This window comes from Ornithorhynchus anatinus, chromosome X4, assembly GCF_004115215.2.
Source record: "Ornithorhynchus anatinus isolate Pmale09 chromosome X4, mOrnAna1.pri.v4, whole genome shotgun sequence".
Taxonomy (NCBI): domain Eukaryota; kingdom Metazoa; phylum Chordata; class Mammalia; order Monotremata; family Ornithorhynchidae; genus Ornithorhynchus; species Ornithorhynchus anatinus.
The window spans coordinates 7,710,725-7,731,758 of NC_041752.1; the positions used below are offsets into that span (position 1 = coordinate 7,710,725).

At 43.9% G+C, this 21,034-nt stretch overlaps 1 protein-coding gene across 1 annotated transcript; it reads left to right on the forward strand.

Moving 5' to 3' along the window:
• Positions 1–8,986: 8,986 nt before the first annotated feature.
• LOC100086517 (vomeronasal type-2 receptor 26-like) lies at positions 8,987–20,697 on the forward strand. The gene is made up of 7 exons (XM_007665010.2): positions 8,987–9,246; positions 9,772–10,063; positions 12,621–12,626; positions 12,885–13,703; positions 13,807–14,034; positions 17,319–17,445; positions 19,778–20,697. The coding sequence occupies exons 1-7, from the start codon at positions 8,987–8,989 to the stop codon at positions 20,695–20,697; spliced, it is 2,652 nt and encodes an 883-aa protein (XP_007663200.2).
• Positions 20,698–21,034: the final 337 nt, after the last annotated feature.

Genomic DNA, 21,034 nt, shown 5'->3' on the forward strand with positions numbered 1-21,034 from the left:
GCTGCTTCCCTGGATTCAGGACAACTGCTCTGGAGGGGAAGGCCATCTGCTGCTATGATTGTACCCCCTGCCTTGAGGGTGAGATCTCCAACCTGACAGGTAAGGGTCTGCAGGGAACCAGGCATCCACTGACCTGGACATCGCTGACTGACCAGATCAGTGACTCTGGAATTTCTAATAAATTACCATGGTGGCTGTTGAGCACACCACATTCACCCCTTCACTGCCTACACTGAATTCTAGAGAGCAACTAGCGATATTTCCACTTTTTTATATTTGTTAAGAGCAATGTGCCACTCTCTGTACTATACGAGGGGTTGGACAAAGTCCATGTGGCATGTAGGGTACACAGTTTCAATCCCCACTTACCATATGAGATAACGGAGGCACAGAGAAGCTAAGCGACTTGCCTAAAGTCACACAGCAGAGAGGTGGCAGAGTTGGGCTGTTAACCCACGACCTTCTGTTCCCTATATCCATGAATTATTTACTAGGCCACGCAGCTTCTCATAAAGAGTGTGGGAATACAAAGCAGCAGAGATGAATCAGCCTGCCCTCACTGCCTCAGGGCATAAAGGATCAGAATATCTCACAGAGATATAACTCACAGAGAATAACTCATGGAGAAGTAGTTTGGCCTAGTGGATAGACCCTGAGTTTGGGAGTCAGAGGATCTTTGTTCTTGTTCCCGCTCTGAGTGTGCATTATCTAACCATGGGGAGTCACAAATCTTCTATTCTTCAGTTATCTAATATGTAATATAGACTGTGAGCTCATGTGGTGCATGGACTATCTCTAGGCTGATTAGCTTGTATCTATCCCAGCGCTGGTCCAAATGCCCTAAATAAACCTTAATCCCCTAATTTCCCTCCATAGTCTCCCCATTCCTTACTTTCACGTAGTAGTCAACAGCTCCACAGCCTCCCTGCCAGGTTATCAAACAATTAATCAAAAGTGCCTGGTAAATAGTAGTGCTCAAGAAATACCACAATTGTTATTGTTATTGCTTGATAATATTATAGTATTATAAGTATTATTACTCATCCACATAGCCATCTTTCCATTCTTATATTACTCCTTTCTCTACTTTATTTTATGACTGTCTCCCAGCTAGACTACACTTCCTCCAAGGCAGAAATCATAATAATATTGGTATTTGTTAAGCACTTACTATGTGCAGAGCACTGTTCTAAGCGCTGGGGGAGATACAGGGTAATCAGGTCGTCCCTCGTGAGGCTCACAGTTAATCCCTATTTTACAGATGAGGTAACTGAGGCACAGAGAAGTTAAGTGACTTGCCCACAGTCACACAGATGACAAGTGGCAGAGCCGGGAGTTGAACTCATGATCTCTGACTCTGAACCCCAGGCTCTTTTCACTGAGCCTCGCTGCTTCCCCTAATCAAGCCTGCTAACTCATTTGTGGGGGCACATTGATCGATAGGACTTTCTCTTACAGATTTGACTCACTCTCTGAAGTGCCCCGAAGAAGAATATCCCAATGTGCAGAGAAATCGCTGCCTCCCCAGAGTCATGACTTTCCTTGCCTACGATGGGCTGCTGGGAATTGTTCTGGTTTCTACAGCTCTTTCTTTCTCCTTGGTTACAGCCCTGACCTTGGGGATCTTTATCAAGCACCGAGACACGCCCATCATCAGAGCCAACAACCACGGCCTCAGCTATATCCTCCTCGTCTCCTTCATGCTCTGCTTCCTCTGCTCTCTCATCTTCATCGGCCGTCCCAGCACAGCGTCCTGCCTCCTCCGAAAGACTGCCTTTGGCATGATATTCTCCGTGGCCGTGGGTTCAGTGCTGGCCAAGACCATTACAGTGGTCCTGGCCTTCAGGGTCACCAAGCCGAGGAGCAGGTTCCAGGGATAGATGGGTCTCCACGTGTCTAATTGTGTCATCCTCATCTGCTCCCTGATCCAAGTGACCATCTGTGGCATCTGGCTGGGAACCTCTCCCCTTTTCCCTGACTTCACCACGCAGGCTGAGTTTGGACACATCATCTTTGAGTGCAACGAGGGCTCCATCACTGCCTTCTACTGCGTCCTAGGCTACATGGGCTTCCTGGCCCTGGACAGCTTCACGGTGGCCTTTCTGGCCCGGAATCTGCCCGACGCCAAGTTCATCACGTTCAGCATGCTGGTGTTCTGCAGCGTCTGGATCTCCTTCCTACCCACCTACTTGAGCACCAAGGGCAAGGCCATGGTGGCTGTGGAGATCTTCTCCATCTTGGCCTCCAGCGCTGGGCTCCTCGGTTGTATATTTGGGTCCATGGTATATGTGATCCTGCTGAGGTCGGACACGAACATCCGGGTCCAGTTACTGAGGAAGCTGAATGTCAACATTAAAACCCCTGGATATTTCTACCATGGACTAGTGCTCAGGAAAGTCATGTTTCCCTCTGTCCCTTATCACAATTTAGGTTTTCGAAGGTCCCCAATCTGTTCCAACTCTGATGAGCCATTAAGTCTTTTCTGATTCATAGCAACTCTATGGATATATTTTCCCCAGAACATCATATCTTCTCCCTTAAATCGTAGCCTTACTAACGGGTCTTTCCTTATCATTGCTGGGGTTTCTTTCCAACTAGCTGCTAATCTGCCTCTTCTCTATTTTCCTTAGACTGTTCCTAGCTTTAGTGTTTTCTCCTGAGAAAAATTGTCTCTGCATGTGTCTGAAATATGCTGATCTAAATCCAGTCATTTGGCCTTCCAAAGACTACATTGGTTTAATTTGCTCCAAAACCCATTTGTTTGTTTTTCGGGCAGCCCATGGCATTTGCAAAATCTTTCTCCAGCTCCACGTTTCCAAAGAATCGATTCTTTTGCTACCCGTTTTTTTCACTCTCCAGTTTTCAGATCCATACATTGTCAATGGAAACACCCTAGAATTGATCATTTGTATTTTTATAGCAATTGTTACATCAGCACCCGATTTTATCAAGACTTTTCATAACAAGTCTTTCTAACATTAATCTTCAGCTTATTCCTTGACCACTAGTTCCTTTATTATTGAATATATATCCCAGGAGAAAAAACTGTCAACGATTTCAATATTCTCTCCCTCTGCTATAAATATGCTTAATCTTTCAGTAGCCATGATCTTTGTTTTCTTGACATTCAAATGCAGGCCCATCTTTTTGCTCTGCTCCATAACTTCCAATAATAAGCCCTTCAAATCTTCTTCCCTTAGGCTAATAGGGTAGTATCATCAGCATACATACATATATAGATACATTATATATACATATATAATGAATATTTAATGTGTATATATATATATTCAATATATATATACATTAATTTCAGTTAATCCATTTTTCTTTAAATCACTCCTGATGGTGTCTCTGCTCTATTGAATCTTTGATAACTCTGTCATTGTTCTTTGGAAAAGGATACCTTCATTATTCACACTGGTGCTGGAAGCTAGTTTTCTGTTTCCAACATGGCCTTGGTCACAGAGAACTGCTTTTCAATTCTTTGTTTAGAGCAATACCACAGATTTGGAGCAGGCAGGTTGAGGTTCAGTCTCTCCCCAGCTTCAGAGCCTTATTGAAGACACATCTCTAGGAGGCTTTTCCAGACTAATCCCCACTTTTCCTCATCTCCCACTCTCTTCTGCGTCGCCCTTTGGCTCTTCTATCCCAGCCCCACAGCACCTATTTACATATATGTAATTTTATGTATATGTATTGATGTCCGTCTCTCCCCACCCGTAGACCTCAAGCTCGCTATGGGCAAGGAATGTGACTGTTTATTATGTTGTTGTTTTCTCCCAAGCGCTTAGTACAGTGCTCTGCATACAGTAAGCACTTAGTAAATACACTTTTATGAATCCTGGACCCCACACCCATACATCTTTCAAACTCCATTGAGGGTCCATGGCATTCCATGATTTCTTTCCCATTTGGAGAAATTGACGGTCTTTACCACTATCACCAGGATTTTGCAGCCACGTGCAAGTGATTCCACCAGAACTCATTCTTCCTTCCTAGAACAACCATCTCAGCCCCTGACACTGAACCATTTCCTCTCCTGGGATTGGCACTGTCTGTGCTCAATATATTGCAATTTATTTCTCATTTCTAAAGCCTCTCCAACCTAAACAGTGAGACTTTAGTGAGCTTGTGTGTGGGTATATATCTGTTCATTTGTAGTTAAGCCTGCTTTGATCTCATACTCTCTTGTCAAAGAATTATTCTCATTCCAAGGCAAATAATAAATATCATTCCTACACTATCAGATCTTCAGTTATTTCCTACAGGCTCATGTGGTCTTCTTTCAAATTTCCCGTACTGGAGTTTCATGAATAATCTATTGATTATTCCCTTCACTTGTCCCCCAATATCTACTCCACCCCCTTATTGCTATTCCCATTGCTAGTGATACTAAGATCTTATTCATATGTAGATGTTTTCCCCGACGCAGAGATTTACCTTAGAAAACTCCCTGCACCTTTCAGTGCTGTTAATGGCCCCTACCTGCCCCAACTCTGTTGCCATGCACCAGGAATGAAGGGAAGCCCATGATATATCAGGACGACGGACAGTGTCCAGCCCCCTCTTGCTCTCAGCCTAGAGCTGATCAATCAGTCGTATTAACAGAGTGCTTTCGGTCCAGGTTTGGTGTCTCAATATACCCGGCAACTTGCCATGACGTTATACTCGAAGGGCACCACCTGGAGTAGTGACTGTTTGTCCTGTTTCTACAGCAATGTTGAAGGGAGCAAGATCTAAAGAGGGTGGGTCTCAGTAGTGTTAACATATTGACCGTGACTCACAGTGGGTTCTGGAAACCATACTTAGCAAAACCTGGATTCCATGCCTCCATAGGGATTAAAAGAAGGCCTCATTCAGAAATTCTAAAAGTGTGTCTGCCACTCTATACATAAGTGATTTGAAAAATTTAGGGATTTAAAACAGCTGCTTCACTAGGCTCAACTCTTTTGCAAGTAATACTTTCCACAGTACTCACTACTAGCTTCATTTTCGGGAATTTTCTAATTCTACCCAGTTTACCTTGAACCCTGCCTCGGACTAGATTTAATAGTCAAAAAAGGCCACAGAAACCAAAATGGAAATTTGAGGACAGGAAATAAGGACAGAAGTTAGCTAGAAGAAGGGTGACAAAAGTTGATCCCAGGGATTGAGGTAAGCAGTAAAAAAGCTAATAAAAGACCTAACTGGACTCAGAACAGACAGGTCAGGACTAGGTAGAGAAGGCAGGACAGAGAACTTGAATGGTCTGGGCAACCAAAATGAAGGAATCTGTGGAACGTCTGGAAATCATCAGTTGCAAATAATGTGAGGCTGATGAAGTAACTTTTTAAAATCCCCACAAAAGACTACCAGGCAAAGAGGGAGGGATTCCCAGAGAGACTACCTAGAGGGCACATCCCATTCTCGGGAAAGCAAGTAAAAATTCCATCAGATGTAGTTTTTGAGACCTGTACCCAGAATTTAAATCCCCTCTGGAGTTTTCCAGTTTTCGTCAATGACTCCTTCAGTGCAATCCATTGCTTTCTTTGGGCATAAGTCTTTGACTGTAAATTCCCAGAGTGCTTTACTTCCAGAGAGAAGCCTCCCTTTCACTTTATGCTGTTATATAAGCATCCCACCTACATACAGATTGTTGGTGGTGCATTCACAACAATTCCACAGCAAAGTGGAAGGGATCTTGCTTCTCTTCCTTGACTTGTTGGGTGCCGGTTGGACCAGGCCATTTGGGAATGACAGTGAGAGTGGGAGAAAATTCCATCTATGAGAACCAGGGGCATGACTCTGTGAGATCAAACCGGCCTCACTCGTATTCCTCTCGGGGTCCCCAGAGTGAAAAAGGAGGGGTGAGGGGAAGGAGAAAGATTTATTTTGTTGTTAGGGAGCAGGTAAAAAAAAACATGGACCCAGGTGCAGGTCTTCTCGACAGAGACAATGTCGAGAGTGAATCAGAGCACGGGAACTGTGCTGGTCTCTGCTTGAGAAGAAGAGAGGGGAGGGAGGAAAAAGGGTAGACCATTCTGCCCCGTCCTTATTAGGAGAAATTGCAGCCTGTGAAAAAGATTTTTCACACAGTATCAGCCCAGATTCTATAAAAGCTCACTGAACAGTTCCAAGCTGGGGCTGGCTAGAACTCAGACGGTTTGACAGGGAGACTATGTTTCTGAGTCTGTGCCGCCTCTCTTAGAGGGACGGTTTAAGTGACAGCAAGCATCCTTTTTGAATGGACAGAGGCATCCGGATGATCTGGAACTCAGCATCGTCCTCAACTCAAGGCAGGTTCAGGGCTACAACTCTGGGACTGCCCCGAGGGTGAGATCTCCAACCAAACAAGTAGGAATCTTCAAGGAACCAGGCATCCAGTGTCCTGGGCACCGCTGACTGACCATATCAGTGACTCTGGAACTTCCATCGAATCACCTTGGTAGCTGTTGAGCACACCACATTCACTTCCTGACTCTGTACACTGAGTTCTATAGAGCAGCTAACTGTAATTCCACTTTCCATGGTGTTTATTAAGAGCTTACTATGTGCCGTTCACTTGACTAAGTGATGTGAGAGATACAACTATTCAGGTTGTCACATTCCATGTTCCATATGGGGATCACAGTCTTAATCACCATTTAACATATGAGATAACTGAGTCGCAGAGAAGCTAAGTGACTTACCCAAGATCACACAGCGGAAAGGTAGAAGAGGCAGGATTAGAACCCATGTCCTTCCGACTGCCAGGTCTGTGCTTTATTTACTAAACAACTCTGCTTCTCATAAAGAGTGTGGGAATCCAAAGCAGCACAGACGAATCAGGCTGCTCCTTATTACGGGGGCATGAGGAGCCATCGTATCTCAATTCACAGAGAAACGTTGTGTGGTCTAGTGGATAAAGCATGGACCTGAGAGTCAGAGTGATCTGATTTCTTATTCCGCCTCCACCATGTGTCTGAAATGTGACCTTGGACAAGTCGCTTAGCTTCTCTGTGCCTCAGCTACTTCATCTGCAAAATGGGGATAAACTGTCATCCTGATGTGGGACAGGGTTTGTGTCCGACCTGATTAAGCTTGTGTCTACCTGGGCACTCAGAGCAGTGTCTAACAGAAAATAAGAGTTTAACAAATACCATTACAAAAACCTTCCAACACCTAATTTCCCTTCAGAATTTCCTTATTCCTAAATTTCACATCATTATCAACAACTCCACAGACTTTCTGTCAGATGTCAAACAGTTAATCAATCAATCTATGTTATTTATCGAATGCTAACTGTGTGCAGAGCACTCTACGAAGTACGGGAAGAGTGCAACACAACAGAGTTGGCAGATACATTTCCTCTCCACAAGGAGTTGAAATACCCTCTGTACTAGCCTCCTGGCCTTCACTCTCTTTTTCCCAGTTCAGTTTATCAGTGACAACTCACCTTTTCTACCATGTATTAACAATAATGAAAATTATAAGAAAAATAGCAGGACTATTGTAAAACTCCTATTATTTGTAAAATACTCTGCTTTGCCCTGAAGTAAGTACAAGATAATCCATCAGAGACAACTCTTGAGCCACATGGAGCTCACAGTCTCATGGGGAGGGAAAACTGGTATTTAAACTACGTTTTACAGATTAGGAAACTGAGGCAACAGAGAAGTTTTCACAGCAGGCAAGCTGTGGAGCTGGGATTAGGACCAAATGTTCCTAAATTCTGGTTCGGTGGTTTTCCCAATAAGTTTTCCCTGTTCAATCATTACTTTGTATTTCCCTCAGGGATCAGCTCTGGTTTCTTCCCATTTTATGCTTCCCAGGTTGTAGGGACAATCAGCTTAATGTATTGTTTCTGCTTGAGTTTGTTTCTTAGTCTGAAAAGCCATCCACTGCTGAACATCAAGTAGATGATCCTGACCATTAGCTTTAAGGCATTCCATCACTTCTCTCCCTCCTACTCAAATATTCTCATCTCTCACGACCCCACAGCGTCAACTCTTTGTTCCATTCAAACCAACTGTTTTCTTTTTTTTTATGCTATGTATTTCGTGCTGGTTATGTGTCAAGTATTGTTCTAAGGGCTGAGGTAGATAGCGGTTAATCAGGTCGACCTCATTTTCGTCTCCCCTGCAGAATTTAAACTCCTTCTAGCCGGGAGAGGGGGAGGGGACACAGCCATCTCTAGTGCATCGTAGTTTCCCAAGCATTTAGTACAGTGTTCTCCACGTAGAAAGTACACAGGAATACTATAGATTGATTGATTGATTGACTGATCTTGCCTCTAACCTGGCTCACACTGTTCCTTTTGTCTCGAACTCCCTCGCCATTCAACTTATTAACATAGTCATTTCTCCAATCTTTTCTTCCTCCTTTGTCTTACTGACCCTACTATTCAAGCACCCAACTCATTGACATAGTCATCTCTCATTCTTTTCATCCTCCTTTCTCGACTTCATTTGATGTTTGCCTCCCCAGCTAGACTACAGTTTCTTTGAAGACAGAATCATGTTTCCTAACCCTATCATGGTGGGTAACTCAGTGTGAGATCATACAGGCTCCACTTCTGATTCTCTGGGGTTTTCAGAGTGGCATGGGAGAGGTGAGGGAAAAGAGTGAGATTTATTTTGTCGCAAGGCAGCTGGCAATAGAAGCATGGACCCAGGTGTTGACCTTCTAGACAGAGACAATCCCAAGAGTTGTTAAGAGCACAGGTACTCTTGAGCAGAAGGGAAGGGAGGGAGGGAAGTGGCGTGGCGGGGCGGGGAGGTTCTTGCATTTCCTTATCAGGGGAATTTGGAGCCTATGGGAAGCCTCCTCAAGCAATATCATCACGGAGCCTTTAAAAGCTCACCGAATGGCTCCTAGCTGGGGCTGGCTAGGACTCAGACTGTTTTGCAGGGAGAGACAGTACTGTCTCCCTTAAGGGGACATTTCTGCTAGCAGCGATCATCCCTTCTTAATCGACTAGAGTAGCCGGGTAGTCTAGGGCTCGACATTGTCCTCAGCTCAGGACATGCTCAGGGCGACAGCTCTGGGATCGGGAGACTCGGTCCTGATGCTGCTGCAGCTTCTTTGGCCGCGACTGCTCTGGCTGTGGCTACTGACGTCTCCGGTCTCTCTTTCCGGGAGCCAATGTTCATTGCGCAGGGTATACTCACGGGGCTACTACAAAGATGGGGATCTGGTGATCGGAGCCCTCTTAGCTCTGAATGTGTTTGAGGGACATCTGTCAGATTTTGATAGATATCCTCATTATTTTGATAGGAACTTTGCGTAAGTGTCATTTGCACTGATAATGTCCTTGGGAAGTTTTGATTGGGTAGGGATGAACAGGGAGGTTTTTCTGTTGTCCAAGAGACGGAGGGGCTGGGGCAAGGTTTGACTCTGTCACTGTTGCTGTTTTCACTGAGCAATTTGCCGAGGTATTTCCCTGCTCCATAACCTCTCTACCTTCGGCTTTTTTCTCTGTCCTTCCCGGACCTAATTGACGTTTAGTGCCAGAGAGCAAAGAGCAGCTCTGACAGCTCATTATGGCTTTTTCTCCATTCCCTCTGGGCTGGTTCGTTAGTGAGGCAGAAATGTCTCACTTTCCCCCACAGGAAGAACAGACTGCTTCTGCTCAAGGAGCAAATACTGCAGCATCCAACGCCCCCAGCCACTTACTTCCCAGATGCCAATAACTTTCATCCCTCATATTCCCAGTCACCAGATCTCAGCCCCTATTCTCCATACCCATTAACCCCACTGCAAAAGTGCCTGGAACAGAGCTGTGAAAAATTTCTCCCCCATTCCTTATAGCCGCGTTTCCAAACATAATCAGCACGTCCTAGCCCTGGTGTTTGCCGTGGAGCAGATCAACAAGGACCCCAGCCTCCTGCCCAACGTCTCCCTGGTATTCCACTTCTATGATACCTTATTCCGGGAGAGGCTGGCTGTGGAGCAGTCTCTGATGCTGCTCTCGGGAGTGGGGCGAACAGTTCCCAATTACAGCTGCCAGGAGAGAAACAAGTTGGTGGCCATTATCGGAGGCATCAGGTCGACCTTGTCCATCGTAATGGCCAACGTCATCGGATTCCACAAGTTCCCCCAGGTAGGGCATCTGTGCTTGGTCCTAATCACTGTCCTAATGCACTAGACACCCTCTCAATCTCTCCCCACACTTCGAGGTCTGGAAACAGCTACTTCTTTGGCAGAAATTCTCCAGATTCCCATAGTTGTGTTGTCAGATGCATTTTATGACCTAACTGTTGAAAGCGACTCGGGAAATCTGCACAGAGCTCAGTTTGTTTCTCTGATAAGTTCGAGGTTTCCTGCCTTTTCTCTGCTCCTTTGTTTCAAAAATTTACTGGGTGATGGGTCTGGTGTGAAATATTTATGTGCTTGTTAGACAGGGACAGCCCAAAGAGGGAGAAACTGGAAATCCCTTCACTGTGATGGAGTCCTGGTTCCTGAATCTTTTCCCCACAGAGGAGAGGTACCCACTGAGCCTTATGCTGTTCTGTTGTGCGGAAGGAGATGGAAAGAGAGGTCTGGTCCTTTTGCTGCACATCCTCGTGTGGGGAAAAGGGACTGGTCCTTCTATCTTGGTTGCCACGAGGGGAATTTCTTCAGCAGAACGGGAAGAACCGAGGGTTCCAAAATGCAATTACCCTCCGGGGATGACTGCACCCCCGCTGACCTGAGGATGAGCACGTTCCTCCAAGAGGGAGATGGGCAGACCTTGTGGCTTCCAGGCCCCAGGGTCTCTGTCCTGGCCTGACTCTGCCCTCCCCCCCCCCCGGGGGCCAGTGACTGGCACGAGATCTGAAAGTGATCAGGGTGGGAAAATCATGAATAAAGCCAAACCCGGGATCTGTAGTAAGCACTCTTGCGAAGTGGGAAGCTGGGAAGGGCAGGCATTTTGGCAGGCTATTTGTCCATGGAAAGCTGAGCTCTCTGGTTAAGGAATGTTAAAGCTGTCTGGTGTGAAATGATGCACTGGAAATTTTGGTGAATAGGGAGAGCAATCAGAATGGGGGTAATCGGAAAAGGAGCATTTATCACAGGATTAAGAATTGATCAGGACCGTTTCTTTATCACATGAAGTGGTTTAAATAATACTTGTGAATTTGTTTCCATTTACCACGTTCAGAGGTCCATACAATGCCCTAGTATTTAAATGGCATATTGAAGAAAACGGCAGTGAATAATATATGTTCTCGATATTTCCCTGAAAAATGTCATCCACGATCTGCAAAGCAGAGTTTGTTGTAGGCCAGGTGTTGTAGTGGATGGGACTGCAGGTACTGGAATGAAACCAGAATGGGTCAGGAGTCCCCTCGAGATCACTCTGCTGGGACTGCCAAGTCTGCAGTACCAGGACGGAATGGAGGGGAGAGTGCTGTGGTGTTAAATATGTATCTAGATATGTATTTTCATCTATGTTTTGGTCATATTAAGCAATATATATATGAACTCTATTATCTTTTCCACACATCTATTGATTCCCTTGACCAATTGCGTTAAATTGTGAGGGAATTTGTAAGAGTAAGAAATTGTAAGAGTAAGGGAATTGTAAGAGTAAGAGAATAGAGAACATACACAAATTTGGAGGGAAAAACAATTAATCTCATAGGATGAAACATGAATAGTTAGAATACATGGTAAGAAACAAAGGTAAAAGGTCAAATGATATCTAACAAAACCGCGTGATTATTCCAATTTGGGTTCCTTCCCAGCTGGGTTTCTCAGTCTTTAGATCTCTTTCCAGTGCACTATTCCAATCTGAGTTCCTGCAGTTCATTCCTCCAATAATGATAATGATAATAATAATAGCAATACTAATTATGGCATTTGTTGAGCGCTTACTATTTGGCAAACATGGTTCTAAGCACTGGGGTAGTTCCAAGATAATCAGATTGTCCCACGTGAGGCTCACAGTCTTAATCCCTATTTTACAGATGAGGTAACTGAGGCACAAAGAAGTAAGTGGCTTGCCCAAGATCACAGAGCAGACAAGTGGTGGAGGGTGGATTAGAACCCATTTCCTCTGACTCCCAAGCCCGTACTCTTTATACTAGGCCACGATGCTCTCTTGATCTTTGCCAGGGTGCCCCCTGATTTCACCAAGTAGCAGCCCCCACCCTGGTTCTTCCCTTCAGGGGTCCAGCAGAAGCTCAGAGCCCTATGCGACCTGAGAACCTGCCCGTGAAGCAGGTCTAGCCAGATAAGGGAATCAGCTAAAGGCTTCTGTCCTCTTGTGTGAAAATTCAGAACCATTTACATGGGACCACTGTGCCTTTTTTCTTCCTTGATCTGACTCAGCCCAATTCCATTTTGCCTTGTGCCCTGTAACTATGGTGACAGTGTTTCAGTGATCACATACAGGGGTCCCCTCTTCTTTGCTCTTCTTTTAGAGAGTTTTTTATGATGACCCCATGACATTTTAAGACTAGTAAGTAGTAGTATTAATAATAGAGCAATCCCATGTAAATTAAGTGTGTGGGCGGGGTGGTAAATATGTGATATATCTGCTAATGAATAGTTGATCAAAATCATGAATTTGAGCAATCACTTATGTTAACAAATGATGTTAACTAGAAAATGCATTAATTACATTTCTTGATATTTTCATTGCTTTTAAACTCTTTGTGTATTTTTCTTGATAGGTAAGGGTAACCGTGGGGAGTCATCGACTTTTTAACATTATTTCCAGTGGGACATTATACTTGGTTTGTTATCTTTTGTTTAAAACAGAATTTTATTTAAACAAATTAGAAATGCTAACTGGGTGTAGCAATGCATATCATATCAATATGCTGCATAACAAAGGGGTCTTCCTGCAATCCAGTTCCTGGCATGTCAATATTCTGCTTTGAGGTTCCAAATCCAAATGTTTGAACGATTACTGAGCTTCGTTGTCTCCCAACCAGATCACCTACGGCCCCTTTGATGCCAGCCTGAGGGATCCAATGCAGTTCCCCTATCTCTACCAGGTGGCCCCCAGGGATACCGCTCAGCAGCGGGGAATAGTTCGGCTGTTGGTGCATTTTGGCTGGACCTGGGTCAGCCTGATTGTTTCCAATAACGTTGAAGGGGAAATATTCACCTGGGACCTGACACAGGAGATGAGCCGTCACGGAGTTTGTGTGGCCTTAACAGAAAGGATTCCTGAAACTGACTACTATGGCACACGACAAGTACAAAAATTGTATCAAAAGATGAATGATTTGTCGTCCAATGTGGCCATTGTCTATGGTGACATCGACTCTCTCATCATGTTTAAATGGGTTGTCAGTTGGTTTGGTGTTAGAGGGAAAGTTTGGGTCAACACAGCTCATTTTGATGACACTGTCAGTAATGATTACCATCTATATGAAAATTCCTTCATAGGTTCTTTGTCATTTTCTGTCCACACGAATGGTGTACCTGGTTACAAAGATTTCCTTCAAGCAGCTAGCCCTTCCAAATACCCCAATGATGTTTTTCTCAAGGATTTCTGGCAAGCCCAAATAGGCTGTGTCTTTGAAGCTTCACAACACAGAAAACACACACGGAAGACTATCTGCTATGGAAATGAGAGCTTTGATAGCCTAAATTTGCTTAACACTGACTTTGAGCTGACTGGGCTAAAGCACACTTTGTACAGTGCTATGTATCGGGTGGCACGTGCTCTTCATGAAATGCTTTTGTCCAAGTCAGAAATGGAAACGTCTGGGGCAAAGGAATCAGTGGTGCCCTCTCCATGGCAGGTAAGATTCTCCGCCAGTTCCCAGCAGCAGAGCTCCCTCCAGGCAGTTTGAAACTTCTCTCTCTCATCTGAGTTTCTGTGCCTTTTCACTCTCTCTCTGGCAGCTTCATTCCTTCCTGAGGCAGCATCAATTCAGTGCCAGCATGGGGGACCACCGAGATATTTACGGAAGCACTGAATCAGTCCCAAGTTACGATATACTGAATTTACAGTCATACAATTTGTATGGGTGCGTGCGAGTGAAGGTCGGAGAGTTTAAGCCTGAGGCATCTATGGGGAATAACTTGATAATTAATGAGGAGGACATTGTGTGGAACTCAGGATTCAACAAGGTAAGGAAAGTGACAGTTTTGAGTGAGAAGGCATAATCAGTTCAGCAAAATCTTTGGTCATTCCCCAGAACCGGGATGAGACTAAGCACCTCTCCTTCGCCTCCCACATGCAATTTCTTCTGATTTTGATTCTGATTCTGATAATGTCTGGTCACATTATTGATAAACTTAAAAACCCTTTCCCCTTTACTTCTCATTCCACTGAGGACTGAATGTATAGAATTTTCCATAACAGAAAGCTGAGGTAGAAGAAAATATCAGTCAGTTCAAGCATGCTTTGAATAAATTCAAAGACCACTGGCCTATGAGAAAGGGGAAGTTAAAGAGGTAGAAGGCAAATATTAGAAGTTGTTGATCATTCATCGTTAGCCATATAGAGCTGTGTCCAGGAGGATAATGTGGTCCTTCAGTGAGTTCCGATGCAGCTGCCTTGGGCAAAGACCCTGCTTGGGGTGTGATTCAAATAATGACTTCCCGCCCCGGCCTCATAGTTCAAGTGTGGAGAAATGATATGAGGTCTTGTTAAGGTCTTATGTTCTCACTATCTTTGGGAAAGGATTTTCCAGGGTCTCCCCTTTGGTTTCCCCTACCCATATCTGTCCTCTTGCCCCTTCTGATCACAAGATCCTTAACCAAAAAACAAACACCCATGTACCTTTTACTATTCAGGTCCTCAGCGTAACTTTTTTATGTCCAAGGATGATTTAAAGTACCTCTTTCAATACCTCCCAATGGGACACATATCTGTCTAGATGGTCTGCATCTCTGGATTCACATTGTTCTATAGATGTTCTTGGATGGGAGTCATCGTAAAGCAATCCTTTTGGGGAAAAGGATAAGGCATTTTGGCTGAAAAATTCACTGAGAAGCATTGAGGCCCAGATGAAAGTTCCCGGGCCTGGGAGTCAGAGCACCTGGGTTTTATTCCTGGCTCTGCCACTTGTCTGCTGCATGACCTTGGTCAAATCTCTTCTCTTGGGCAAGTCACTTTACTTCTTTGTAGCAATGTTTCCTCATCTGTGAAATGGGTATTAAATCCTAATCCCTCCTCAGGGATAAGGACCTTGTCCAACCTGAGGATCTTCATTTCTTCATTTCTTCATTCAATCGTATTTATTGAGAGCTTGCTGTGTTCAGAGCACTGTATTAAGTGCTTGGAAAGTACATTTCAGCAACAGAGAGAGACACTTCCTACCCAATAACGGGCTTGTATCTACCTCATTGATGAGTACACTGCTTGGTACATAAAAAGCTCTTTCCAAGTAAAATTATAAAAATGTGATAATGATCATTATTATTAATAAGGTGTCCCCAAAATAATTTGACCTATGAAGGTGGTGCTCACATAGCCAGGCATATTCCTTTGCCATCTAAGTTCATCACCTTCCTTCTCTACTGCTCACTTGCCCTCACTCTCTAGTAGTGGTAGTAGTAGTAGTAAAAGGAATAGTAATACTAGTAATATAATAGGAGTAATAGTAGTATAAGTGGTAGAAAAATAATAATAATGATGGCATTTTTAAGTGCTTACTATGTGCAAAGTACTGCTTTAGAGGCTGAGCACTGAGAGCAGAAATAGTACTATAATTAGTAATAATAGTAGTGTTGTAGTGATAGTAATAGTAGTAGTAGTAATAACAATTATTTATTTCACACCAACTGAATGTAAGCAATTAGGAAGTACATCAGGAGCATAAGCTATGTTCTCTGTCCAAAAGGAGCTTGCACTTCACTGCAAGAAACAGACATAGAACTATTTGCAAATAGTGGAATCAGAATACATCAAATCAAATGTTCAGTGGAATATCTGTTTTTCCACGTGCTGAGACTGTACATAAATCAATAAATACCTTAATGTAAGAGTTAGATGATGGGATGAGAAAATTTGGGAGTTAGATAATCAATCATGGGAGAGCTGCTGGGGTTGTGGAATTTCACTCTAATAATTGAAAATAATTTTGGTATTTGCTAAGTGCTTACTATTTGCCAGGTATTGCATTAAGCTCTGTCTCAGTTACCTCATCTTTAAAATGTGGATTTAGACTGTGGATCTCTATGTGGGGCATGGGCTGTGTCCAACCTGATTAGCTTGCATCTACCACGGTGCTTAGAACAATGCTTGACACATAGTAAGCGTGAAACTAAAACCTTATTTATTAATTATTTTAAATTATTGGGGTAGATAGAAGATCATGATAATAATAATTGTGGTATTTGTTGAGCGGTTACTATGTGCCAGGCACTGTACTAAGCAGAGGGAAAGATACAAGCAAATCAGGTTGGACCCAGTTCTTGTCCCACATGGGATTCAGAGTCTTAATACCAATTTTACAGATAAGTTAACTGAAGCCCGAGAGTACTGAAGTGATTTTCCCAAGGACACACAGCAAACAAATGGTGGAGCCAGGAGTAGAATCAAGGTCCTTCTGACTCCCAGGCCTGTACTCTATGTACTAGGCCATGCTGCTTATCATCACTTAGATCTTAGGTAAAAGGGGTTGAGAGGAGCTGTGTGCAATATGAGTAAGAGGAAAGAGGAAGGAGAGAAGGGAACAGCCAGAAGAAGGAGTGAGGAATGCGAGCAGAGGGCTACTGATTGAGGAGATTCGATAAATAAGATAGCTAAGGAAGCTGGAGAGTCTGGAGGACCATGAAATGGAGTGTTTGGTTGATTTAAGAAGGATTGTGGCCTAGTGGAAAGAGTGTGGGCCTCGCAGTCCAAGGACCTGGGATCTAATCCTGGCTCCCCCACTGGTTTGCTGTGTGACCTTGAACAAGTCACTTAAATTCTCTGAGCCTCAATTACCTCATTTGAAAAATGATGATTAAGAGTGTGAGCCCTATGTGGGACATGGACTGTGTCCAACCTGATTAGCTTGAATCTACCCCAGTGCTTAGTACAGAATCTGGCACACACTAAGTGATTAACAAATATCATTTTTAAAAATGCAGAGGAAAGGTATAACGATTGGAGTTTTTGAAGAGAGGGGCCACTTGTTCTGAATGACATTTCCCTTCAGTGGTGATACTATGTGTTTTGAACTAAGGAAGGGACTCTTTTGTTAGAGAGAAAGGACCTCAATTTGAGATCAGTTTTTGAGGAAAAACAAACTGGTTCTAGTAGTAAATTGGGTCTGAGAGAAGAATGATAGTGAGAAGCTGAGGCTGAATGCAAGATTCTGGGTTTTAGGATGTCAGTATTATCAATGGACACAGACCAGTTGGGAGGAAGGGAGTGTTTAAGAGGGACTTCTTATGTTATCCTTTCCATTCTTGATGCTTAGATCCTTCCTTGCTCCGTGTGCAGCAAAAGCTGCCTCCCTGGATTTAGGAAAACAGCTCTGGAGAGGAAAGCCATCTGCTGCTATGATTGTACCCCGTGCCCCAAGGGTGAGATCTCCAACCAGACAGGTAGGGGTCTGTAGGGAACCAGGCACCCAGTGGTCTGGGCCCTGCTGACTGACCTTATTTATGACTCTGGAATTTCTGTTCAATCACCACGGTAGCTGCTTGGGCACACCACCTTGACTCACACACTCTGGCTCTCTATATTGAATTCTAGAGAGCAACTGATGAGGATTCCACATTTTTAAATGAGTATTTAAGTTATTACTATATACCAAGAACTGTATTATTATCATTATTACTACTATGCCTTGGTTTGGAAACAATCTAATCACAATAAACAGAGTTCATGTCCCACATAGGGTTCAAAGTCTTAATCCCCATACTACTGTTGAGGAAACTGGTGCATGAATAATAAGTTTACACAGCAGGCAAGTGGCAGAGACAGAATTAAAACCCACATCTTCTGGCTCTTGGGCCCTTGTTCTATCCACTAGGCCAGGCCAATTCTTGTAAAGAGTACAGCAAATGAAAGCAGCACAGGTGTATCCGCCTGCCCCTAACATTAGGGCCATAGCAGGCATAACTCAAATTATTAATTTCTATCAAAACTCTCCCCATCCTTAACTTTCACATCACCTTTGACAACTCCACATCCACTCTGCTAAATGATCAAACAATCAATCAATCAATGGTATTGATTGAATGCTCTGTGTGCAGAGTACTCTACTAAGCACTTGGGGGAGTAAAATACAATAGAAATGGTCAATATGGTCCCAGGTCCTCCCCACAGGGAGCTTGCAGTCTACAAGGGGAGATGGACATGAAAATAAATTATAGATGGGGGAAATTTTAGAATCCAAGGATGTGTAAGTGCTGTGGGACTGGGAATGGGGTGATTATCGCAGCCTTGGAGTAACCTTTCATTCTGTCCCCAAATCCAAGCCTTCTGAAACTTCTGCCAAGTTTTCCTCAGTAATATCTCAAAGAAATGCGATTTAACCTCCACGTTACAGCCAATGTCCAGGAATCAGAATCTAATCGCTCACATACCAATCATTGTCATCGTCTAGACTGTAAACTCGTCATGGTGGTCCAATACAACAGAATTAACAGACATGTTTCCTGCCCACAGCGACCTATAATACCCTCTCTTCTGGCTTCCTGGCTTCCAGTTTTCTACCAGTCCAGTTTATTTTACATCAGCGACAGCAGTACACCTCACCTTTTTTCCTTCTAATAATAACAATAATAATAATCGCAGTAACACTAATAGTGGCATTTATTAGACGCCTGTCATTTGCCAAATAAAGTGCTAAATCCTGAAGAAAGTACAGAATAATCCATTAGACACAGTTCTTGTGCCACATGGAGATCACAATCTAATGAGGAGGGAAAACAGGTATTCAATCCCAATTTTACAGGGGAGGAAACTGAGGTACAGAGAAGGTCTCACAGCAGGCAAGTGGTGGAATTGGGATTAAGACAGGGGTTTCCTAAATTCTGGTTATATGGTTTATCCACTAGCCTTTCCCTGTTCAACCTGGCCTTTATATTACTCTAGGGATCAGATCTGGCTCCTTCCCATTTTACATTTATGAGTAAACTTAGTGTACCGTTTCTGCTTGAATTTGTTTCTGAACCTGAAAAACTGTCTGTTGCTAAACATCAAGGTCCTGACCACTGGCTTTGAGGAATCTCATCAGGTCTCTCCCTCCTACTTAAATATTGTCTTCTCACACTACACTCCATCTTCCACACCCTTTTCCTCTCAAGTTAAGTTTTTTTTCTTTTTTTCTTTATGACATTTGTTCAGTGCTTACTATATGTCAATCACTGTTCTAAGTTCTGGGGGTAAATACAAGTTAATCAGGTTGGCCTCATTCTCATCTCTCTTGTAGGCTGTAAGCTCCTAGAAGGCAACTCTACTGTGTTGTACTTTCCCAAACACTTAGTACAGTGCTCTGCACACAAAAATTGCTCAAAATGAGTGATGGATTGGTCTCACTTTTGATTCATGCCATTGGTCCTTCTGGAACTCCTTTCCCTTTCAAATCTGCCTAATTTCAACTCCTCTCATATGCAAAACCCTTCTCAAATCTCTCCCCACCTCCTACAGGAAGCCTTCCAAGATTATGTTTCCTTTGCCTGTGGTCATATTGTCCCATCTAGCATTTTAAAATTCCTTTGTACTTACGTGATCACACCAACCCTAATAAATTTGCATTCATACCCAAACTTAGTAATTATGCACTAACTGTCCCTACTATTTAAGCATCATCCACATAGACATCTTTCTATTCCTGTCTTCATCCTTTCTGTACTTTATTTCAGGCAGGAATCATGATTCCTAACTCTATTGTGGGGGTAAACTGATATGTAGGACTTTCCCTTTCAGACGCAGCTCACTGTTGGAAGTGCCCTGATGATGAGTATCCCAATGAGCGGAGAGATGACTGCCTGCCCAGAGTCACGATTTTCCTCTCTTTTGACGAGCTGCTGGGGACTGTCCTGGTTTCTATGGCTCTTACTTTCTCCCTGATTACAGCCCTAACCTTGGCGATCTTTATCAAACACCGGCACACGCCCATTGTCAGAGCCAACAACCGTGGCCTCAGCTATATCCTCCTCATCTCCCTCATGCTCTGCTTCCTCTGCTCCCTCATCTTCATCGGCCGTCCCAGCACAGCGTCCTGCCTCCTTAGACAGACTGCCTTTGGCATCATATTCTCTGTGGCCGTGGCTTCAGTGCTGGCCAAGACCATCACAGTGGTCTTGGCCTTCAGGGCCACCAAGCCAGGGAGCAGGTTCCAGGGTTGGATGGGTCCTCGAGTGTCTAACTCTGTCGTCCTTATCTGCTCCATGATCCAAGTGACCATCTGCGGGGTCTGGTTGGGGACCTCTCCCCCTTTCCCTGACTCCAACTCTCAGGCTGAGTTTGGACTCATTATCCTTGAGTGTAACGAGGGCTCCATCACTGCCTTCTACTGCGTCCTAGGCTACATGGGCTTCCTGGCCCTGGTCAGCTTCATGGTGGCCTTTCTGGCCCGGAATCTGCCCGATGCATTTAACGAGGCCAGGTTTATCACGTTCAGCATGCTGGTGTTCTGCAGCGTCTGGATCTCCTTCCTACCCACCTATCTGAGCACCAAGGGCAAAGCCATGGTGGCCGTGGAGATCTTCTCCATCTTGGCCTCCAGCGCTGGGCTCCTCGGTTGTATCTTTGGGCCCAAGGTCTATGTGATCCTGTTGAGGCCAGACACGAACACCCGGGTCCAGTTACTTAGGAAGCTGAATGTCAACATTAAAACCCCTTGATATTTTTACCATTGACTACTGCAAAGTAAACTTATGTTTCTCTCCTTCCCCCATCGAAATTTAGGTTTTGGAAGGGCCCTATATTTTTCTCTGATAAGATACAAGGCATTCCTAATGTATATCTATATCTATATACATATAGATAGATATATCTATATATGTACTATGCAACAGAAAGCCATAGGTTTACACATTTCTGTGACATCATTTAAAACAAAATTACTTTTGATTACTATCTGCTCTATTTAATCTTTGATAGCCCTTTCATTGTTCCTTTAAAAAAGTGTACAATCGTTATTCATGTGGTACTGGAAGCTAAGTTTCTAATTCCAATATG